Raw genomic sequence first — 8610 nt, forward strand, 5'->3', positions numbered from 1 at the left:
CGTTTTGTGGTTGGTTAACCCGGTGGCAGCACCATCGACCGTGACCAGGTTTAAGTAGCAGTACAAGGTTAGATAGATGCGTACGCACAGCACAGAGATGCATAGATTATGAAAACCTGCCAGATGCTATCATTGTTTTCTCATTCATGAGCTGTGGTTCGACCAAAGATGATGACAGACATACACCAGCACAAGGAAAGAGAATGCTGCATCTTCATCTTAGGTGGTTGACACTACCTTACTAGAGCATGCAGACTTAATATTGTACAAAACGCACCAACAACCAACCTAATCCAAGATCTCACTCACAGTTAGCTCCATGATATGCACACACAACCCACCAGAGCTCAAGGATCAGGGAACATTCATACTAGATATTTGATGAAATCAAGTAGAAAAACGGGTTGGATAAAGTTGAAACAAACTTCCTTGGGAAAACCTCAATAAGCAACAGAAATAAATAGTAGCAGCATACTAATACCATTTAATTTAAGTATTTAACTCAACAAAAGAGGAACAAAAAGTTCGTGCATCGTTACCAAGAGGTTTTAATTAACGCATCACTACTCGCATAGTTCCTTTCCAAAGAGTTTGTAGGCTGTATGCCCAAAAAAGGATCCTGAAAAGCATGAAAAAGCCTCTCTCCCTGAGCCTAAAATCCCAAGTGAACTGTTCCCAGGCTGCCCTACTTATGAAGCTGAAGAACGTTTACTCCCACGGTTATCAAGCAAGTCAGAACCCAAAAGAGAACCCTCCTATCAACAAGCAAGACGACCGCTCCAGCTGATAAGAGGAAGGTTCTTGAGTCTTTTAGTTGGGCATCGTCATAGGGACCAGCATCGAGCCAATGCGCAGAACATCACCAATCAAGCAACTTGGGCAGGCTTCCCTCATACGAGGACTGATTGCCCGAGCACAGGGTTCCCCAATGATCTTCTTTTCTTTATAAATCGTCTCTGGAGTTGATGATGCACTGTGCACCAAGGCATTCTGAACTTCAGTTGGATTATCTTCAGGTGCTTTTGATGAGATGTTGGCAGCAGTTTGTGGGCGGTCTTTTTCAACTGGGGCGACTTCAACCTCCTCCCAGGTTAGTTGTCCTCCAGCCGGAACAACCGGCGTGTTTGAAGCTAGGGGTTGCTGGTATATTACAGCTTTCACCACATCCTCACAAGCCTGTTTTCCATAGCTACGGTTCTCTTTCTGTGCAGATGCCTTGGCAGAATACCTAGCCAGGTTCCCAGATTCTTCCCATGAACTCTGATGCATGCCCTTGCCTGTCAGATCGTGCGTCCCCCTGATAATTCTGTCCATCGGTATTCTGTCAGCTTTGGGCTGCCGAGGAACGTATGCATGGCACAGAGACAGCTTAGGGACAGGTATGAAACGTGGAGCATAACGCCTAAGCTTGGACATCGTGCGTGTTCTGACTCTTGCTTCTTCCGCCTCGTACACTGTGAAACAATCAAGCAGACATCCATTTGTCTTTGAAACTTTGAAGATCTTGAGCATAGTAGTTCCAGGAACATAGTGTATCTGCAAGTAAAACAGTGGGAGGTTGCAGAGTGAGATCAAGGTAAATGACAGTAAAAGATACGCCCCAAGCTTAAAACAAAGCTATCTAGTCATTGATAAATTCTCAAAAAAAGAACTCACTGATGATAACAGCATCGAAAGAACAAGGCTATCCAGTCATATTGATTCAGCATCATGCTTTTATTTTCTATTTGTTTGCAAAAGCAACGTGCGGGGTCAGTACCGAAATACCCCTCCGCTACAAAATAATTGAAGTTTTAAGTTTGTCCCAAGTCAAACTTCAAAGTTTCACCAAGTCTATGTAAAAATACATCATCTACAACACCAAATTTGCTTCATTAGATTCATTATGACATTTCATATTATATATATTTGATATTCTAGAGTTTAGCAGATTTTTCTATAGACTTGTATATCAAGTATTAAAAAAATGACTTAACACAATCCTAGAACTTCAATTATTCTGGTACGGAGGGAGTAGGAAGCAAACAACAAACTCTACATTAGACCGACAAACATGTACAAATATGCAGAGTGAATAATCAGTATTTCATAACAGCCGTGTTCTGTGCAAAGCAAACTCGTGAGGTATCTCAGAAAACATGCCTCTTGTGTATTTTTGCTCGAGGTGACAGGCTTGTCTTCATTGTTCTGCAGCAAGATGCATCTCAAGGCGGCGTATGGTATATTCTTTATAATGTGCCACCTCACAGGAAAGCTTCCAATCCACTTATGCTGGCTCCAAAAGTCCATGTTCTTTCGAAAATCAACAGGACCAACCATCTCAGCAACACCACAGAAATGGTTACTTTCATTGACCTGTTAGGACAATGATTTAGGTAACAGGAAACAGAATAGAACAGGTCATAGACCTTAAATTAACATAAACTCACCGAAAAGAATAGAAAAACTGGACACAAGGAAGAACTGCTTGCAGCTATCATTTGAGCATCTCTGAATGCACTATCCAGCTTCTTGTTTCCCTGAAGACCGCTCGACCAGACACCATATTTGATGGATTTGTGAACATTTGCCTCGCCCCAAGACTTGATAACAAAGAATTTTGCATTGGGATACACCACCTCGAAGTCATCTCTGTTATACTGATCAGTCCTAATGATGATTTTCCCCTCTGGATTGCCAATATGCAGCCTCGATGTATAGGATGTTGCCACTATTTCTGACGATGTCGAACCTCTTGGCTTTTTTTCTTTACTTAAGATCGGCCAACACACTGAACTCAACTTTCCAGTTAAACCATTTACATGGCTTCGTGGCTTTGAGCTTGGTTGGAATTTCTGAGCTATGGCCATCTTACGGAGGTCCGATCCAACATGTGAAGCATTATAGTTGTATGATGGATTAGTCTGCAGCGAGGACTTGACAAGAGGAACTCCCCCATGTAGAGAGTGTTGTGGTGCCTAATCATAAGGAGGTTTGTCATCAATGCATGGAAGATTATAAGATGGCTTTTTTGCATGAAAATAGAGGTTTGGAAAATATGGTCATGGCATCAGAGTGTCTGACCGGGGCATCAGTACGAATACATGCATCCAGTAGTAAGTGCATATCTTCTGAATATACTGTCATAAATGTAATAGTTATCAACATTTGACTTGTGACTACAAATATATCATCTAACCCCCTCTTATAAATGTTTCTATACTCTATAGAAGGGCCCAAGAAGGCTACCTTGTACAGTTGTACTTACTACAACGGATGGAATGACAGGCATGAGGGCATTAACAGGACCTGGCTATTTAAGTTCAGCACTAACATGAAATAGAAGGAGAACTCAACAATTACAAGTGTGAGGGCATTTGGCATACCTGTAGAGCACGGCGAAGTTTAGCAGGTACCATAGTTTCACTTCCAGCTGCTAGATTTTGCTTCCATGGATCTGTACTATGCAGTTGTACCGTTGATAGCATAGGATGGTTTTCGAATTTCTTTGAAGAAACGCTAGTTGATTGTAGAGATGGATTCCATGTAATACCCTTTTTTGGGGCAACAGGGAAACTTTGGCCTTGATCAATGGGGATGAACAGACTATCATTGCACCTAAGAGCTTGAGACGTGCTAGCTGGCCCCCACTGTGCAGCAGATGGAAGAACATCATAGTGGGGTATAGGGAATGGTTGGTTGCGTGCGATGTCAGCAGTCTTAGCAAGATACTCTTGGGACCTAGAAAATCTGCCATCAGCTATAGCACAATGTTCTGAAGGGGAAGGGCCACGGGGAGAATGTGCAATCCCATAGTCGGGGACAACATAATACGAGTATGATGTGCCTTCAGCCTGTTGGTCCTGTCGAGGGACAAGTACATATCTAATCAAACACACTGGAGAACAATTGAATCAGGAAAGAAACTAGCATTCTGCACTTCTGCAGTACTAACCAAGTAGTGTAGATCTTGATCACCACATCTCCAAATTGCCTGGTGCTCATACAACTCAGCAGGCAGATTAATTCCTGCAACCAAGAGAATAAAGTCAGGTGACACATTAAGTCGTTAACCATGCAACTCCACCACCAGCAAGACATATCGAGAAGTCATGAAATATTACCAGTTGGACCATATGGAGTCGGATAGTAAGTTGCGTTGGCAGGAAAGCAGAATTCCTCTCCAAATATGAGCTCAGAGTTTGCCTCAAAATCCATGGAATGCAGCCACTCTGAAAGACGGGCAATGGTGCGATCTACAACTGAAACATCTCACGATCAGTTCATCACCATTATTAGCAAAATGGCTTCTGAACACACAAGGCCACCCATGCAACCAACAGTTCCAACATTCCGAATCATCTATTAGCATCGCTTGGTAATAAAAATTGACCTTTGAAACAGTACTTATGATCCATCAGTTAAAAGTAAAACAGAACTTAGTTCATTAACTCCAAAACCTGTTAATTCTGCATCATTTCAAAACCATTGGGAAACAAGTGAAAAGCTATGCCCGAACAAGCACAGGGCACAACCCCCAAACAGCACGATAGCAGAATTACAAGATCATGGTATTTGCAGCAAACCCATTTAGTTAGCCATGTAACTACACAAAACCGTGGAACAAACACATGCATCGAACCAGCCAACCAGCAAAGGACACCAAACATTCAGCTATGAATTTGCAATTGCAAAATTGACAGCCCCATTTGCCTATCCCTAACAACCACAGTTAAAAATTCCGATCCATCCGTTAAAGGTAAAACAGAACTTACTCCGAAACCAGCTAATGCTGCATCATTTCATAACCATTGGGAAACAAGTGGAAGGCTATACCCCGAACAAACATAGGGCAAAATCACATCCCAAAACAGCCCCAAACAGTGCGATGACAGAAATACAAGATCGTGGTATTTGCAACAAGCCCATTTAGTTAGCCATGCAACCACACAGAAAATTGCAATAATTGTAACAGCCAATCCAGGGCAATTCGAACATGTGTAACTCGCCAATCCGTGGCTAGCTAAACCACAGGCTATCAACCTAAACTCTTCAGTCTTCGCAACCACATTTCTTCTATATTCCTACAAACCCCAAGAATGAACACATGCCTCGAACCAGCCAACTAGCACAGCACAACACACCAAACATTCAGCCATGAATTTGTTACTGCAAAATTGACAGCCCAATTTGCCTATCCCTCATAAGCCCAATAAAACAATGCCACAGGAGCGGCAAAAGGAGTCCCTTGATCACAAATGCACCTCCATTTCACCCCAACGGGCAATCCGAACCAGCAAAACGGGCCCAGGCTACGCTACGGTCACCCAAGCAAAGCACGAAACCCTAGATCGTTCGACACCGATCCGCGGAAACTCCGCAACCCCGGGGCACACGATCCGACCGCACCACCGCGAAACCAAACCCTCCCTACACCGCCGAATGCAGAAACCCCAAAAAACCCTGCCTCCAGCTAGCGAGCAGAGAACCGTACGGCAAAACAGAGGTGACAAGGGGTTCGAGTCGGGCAAGGCGAGCGCGCTGGCCGGCACCGAGCACCGTCGCACATGATCGGAGCACGCCACCGCGGAACAAAACCCTGGCCGCACCGTACGTACACCGTACCCCCGAAGCGGAAGCGGACACGCCCAGCCCCCGCGAGCGAGCAGCACGCGGTACGGGTTCTACGAGAGAGCTCACCGGCACTGAGGCAGCGTGCACCCGCCGGTCGTCGTCGTCGGCAGCCGAGGCGGAAACCCTAGCGGGCGGGACGGAGGCGTGGGGCGGCGAGGAGGAGCTGAAGCGAAAAGCGGGAAAAGGAAGCGTGGGAGGGGAAGAGGCCAGTCCGGTGCGGTGCAAGTACGCTGGCAGGCGCTATCTGGCTTGTTTCGCTGTCACTGGCATGTGGGGCCCCAGCGTGGGACCGCGCTCGTAGCGGGAGAGAGGGACGTGGTCACGTGGCTGTAGAGGGACTGACGGCGGCCATTCTGTTTCCGACGGAGAGAACGGAGTTCTCCGTTTTGGTCCCTCTTACTGACATGTGGGCGCGTGCGTCCTCGGGGACCCAGATGGTGGTGGCGAACTCGCGATGTGAAGCGTTGGTTGTGGTCTGTGGATGTCCTGGTCCGGTGACACGTGTGATTCGGTTCATTTAAAACACACACATCAAGGAACAAAAACAAAAGACATAGTATATCGGACATATATTGGTGAAATCTTTAGTATGACTGTTTTCATACTCATTGGCCATTCTGTGATTGACAGTTTGAATCTTCGGTAAGTTTGTATATCGGGGTGATAGTTTGAATCTTTAGTATATCGGACATATATGACCGCTTTGATACTCATTTGCCATTCCTATTTAATGATGTGGTTGACAGTTTGAATCTTCGAGAAACTTGTATGTTGGGGCGATAGTTTACTTGGGCTAATAACCGATCTATGCCGGCATACGAGAAACTCGATAGGGTATTCATGGATACCGAATGTAAGTTAAAATATCCTCTGGTAACTGTACGGGTCCTAGAACATATCGAGGCATTATCAAATCATGCGTCCATCATTCTCAATACTAATTCTACCAACACATCTATGCACCGTCCTTTCAAGTTTGAATTGGGATGGTTGCACAAAGATGGCTTTGAAGATATAATCAATAATGTATGAAAGAGGCCCATCGTTGGTCGTACGCCTATTCAGAGATGGAACTTTGAAATTAGGGCCACAAGGCACTATATTTCTGGATGGGCAAAACACACCAATGGTTTGTACAAAAAGGAAAAACAACGTCTCTCCACTATTATTCATGACCTCGATAAAATCGCAGAGACTCACATCTTGTCGCAACAAGATATTGAACTAAAAAGGTAATCCAATGAGAAGATTGCACGCCTTTTGCGAGAAGAGCAAACCAAATATTACCAACGATCCAAAGTCGACTTCATTTTGAAGGGAGATAGTAATACATGATACTTTCAATTGGTTGTCAATGTGCGACATAGGAAGAAGTGTATTTTCTCTCTTCAACAAGACGAGGGGCGGATCGAAGGACATGCGAAGCTCAAAAGTTATATCACTAAATACTACAAGTCTCTGTTCGGGCCACCAGATGAAGGGAGTTTTACCCTCGATGAGACCCGAACAGATGACATTCCAGAAGTCTCAGCAGAAGAAAAGAATGTCCTCACGACATCATTCTCAGAGGAGGAGGTGAAAGTTGTGGTGTTCCAAATGGAACATAAGAAAGCTCCATGCCCCGATGGCTTCCCCGCAAAATTCTATGAAAATTTCTAGGAAGTCATCAAGACTGGCCTTTTGGAGTTGTTCAATTGTCTTCATGTCGGTCAACTTGAGGTATTTAGGCTTAATTTTGATGAGATTGTATTGTTGCTGAAAATTAAGGAGGCACAGCAGATTTAGCAATTTTGACCCATATGTCTCCTTAATCTGAGCTTCAAGATTTTCACCAAAGTGACCACTAATCGACTCAACACGGTTGCAGACCATGTCGTCCGACCATCTCAAACTGTTTTCATGCAAGGAAGAAACATACTCGATGGAGTAGTGATCCTACATGAGACCGTTCACAAGATGCACCGAAAAAACATGAGTAGAGTAGTTCTCAAGATTGATTTAGAAAAGTCATATGATAAGGTCAAATGGTGCTTCCTTCAATAGGCCCTAAGAATGAAAGGATTCTCCGATAAATGGCGTGACTGGATCCAAAGTTTCGTTACTCGAGGTAGTGCGGTTAGGCCATTACTTTTAAATGAAAAGGGATTATGTCAGGGTGACCCCATGTCTCCGATGTTATTTAACATTGTTGATGATATTCTGGCGCTTTTGATTGAGCGTGCTAAGTAGGACGGTCAGATTGCAGGAGTAGTGCCACACCTCGTGGATGGTGGCCTCTCCATTTTGCTAATGCCAATGATACAATTCTTTTATGGAACATGACCTAGACAAGGCTCGAAACCTGAAACTCATGCTTTCGACGTTTGAGCAAATGTCAGGCCTTAAACTTAACTTCCACAAAATTCAATTGTTCTCCTTTAGAGAAGCTGGTGAGGCGACGGCTGATTATGCTAACCTGTTTGGTTGTGCGTAAGGCCATTTCTCGATTAAATATTTGGGAATTCGAAAAGAGCGTTATATAGACTAGAGGGGGTGAATAGGCGATTTTTACAATTTTATCACTGAGGACATTCCTAGTGAGGAAAGTCCTCAGCCATGAACTGGGTGCAGCGGAAATAGTACAAAGTTTGAAGTGCAAAAATGTCTACAGCAAAGTAATCAACGTGATTTTAGAGATTCGGTTTGCACACGTCACAAGTACAGGATAAGCAGGTGAAGAATAACTCAGGTGAAGAATTTGAGGTGAGGAATTCAGAAAAAGTCTTCAGTCAAATTCTTCAAACAGTACTGATGAAAGTCTTCAACGTGCAATTGAGGAAATGAGAGAGTTGAGCAAATAGAACCAGTAGCTTGATGAAGACAGTTGTTGATGACCCAGTTCCAACTGTTGTGACAGTTGTACGTCTGGTTTGGAGCGGCTTGGTATTGAAACCAAAGGACACACAGTCCCTACCGTATACTCCTGGAGCTAAGGACACACAGTCCTCTCCCAACACT

General features: G+C 44.2%; 1 protein-coding gene across 2 annotated transcripts; it reads right to left on the reverse strand.

Annotated features, from left to right (window-relative positions):
- Positions 1 to 461: 461 nt before the first annotated feature.
- LOC123426224 lies at positions 462 to 5823 on the reverse strand. 2 transcript variants are annotated; one of them, XM_045110015.1, is made up of 7 exons: positions 5680 to 5823; positions 4104 to 4241; positions 3935 to 4008; positions 3366 to 3842; positions 2430 to 2957; positions 2143 to 2355; positions 462 to 1536 (listed from the first exon to the last, which is right to left on the reverse strand). In XM_045110015.1, the coding sequence occupies exons 2-7, from the start codon at positions 4195 to 4197 to the stop codon at positions 811 to 813; spliced, it is 2112 nt and encodes a 703-aa protein (XP_044965950.1). In that variant the 5' UTR covers positions 4198 to 4241; positions 5680 to 5823; the 3' UTR covers positions 462 to 810. The 2 variants fall into 2 exon arrangements, with proteins under 2 accessions (XP_044965950.1, XP_044965961.1); XM_045110026.1 differs by having other exon boundaries at positions 4104 to 4235; positions 5680 to 5822.
- Between the last annotated feature and the right edge of the window lie 2787 nt (positions 5824 to 8610).

Source organism: Hordeum vulgare, chromosome 1H, assembly GCF_904849725.1.
Source record: "Hordeum vulgare subsp. vulgare chromosome 1H, MorexV3_pseudomolecules_assembly, whole genome shotgun sequence".
Classification (NCBI taxonomy): Eukaryota; Viridiplantae; Streptophyta; class Magnoliopsida; order Poales; family Poaceae; genus Hordeum; species Hordeum vulgare.

Bases quoted from the DNA above. Each gene is read 5' to 3' on its own strand.
- LOC123426224 (XM_045110015.1), bottom strand. From the start codon at position 4,197: ATGGATTTTGAGGCAAACTCTGAGCTCATATTTGGAGAGGAATTCTGC. The intron at 2,958-3,365 runs GTATGCCAAATG...CCTTATGATTAG, and splicing joins AACTTCGCCGTGCTCTACAG to GCACCACAACACTCTCTACA. The intron at 2,356-2,429 runs GTGAGTTTATGT...TTGTCCTAACAG, and splicing joins CAGTTTTTCTATTCTTTTCG to GTCAATGAAAGTAACCATTT.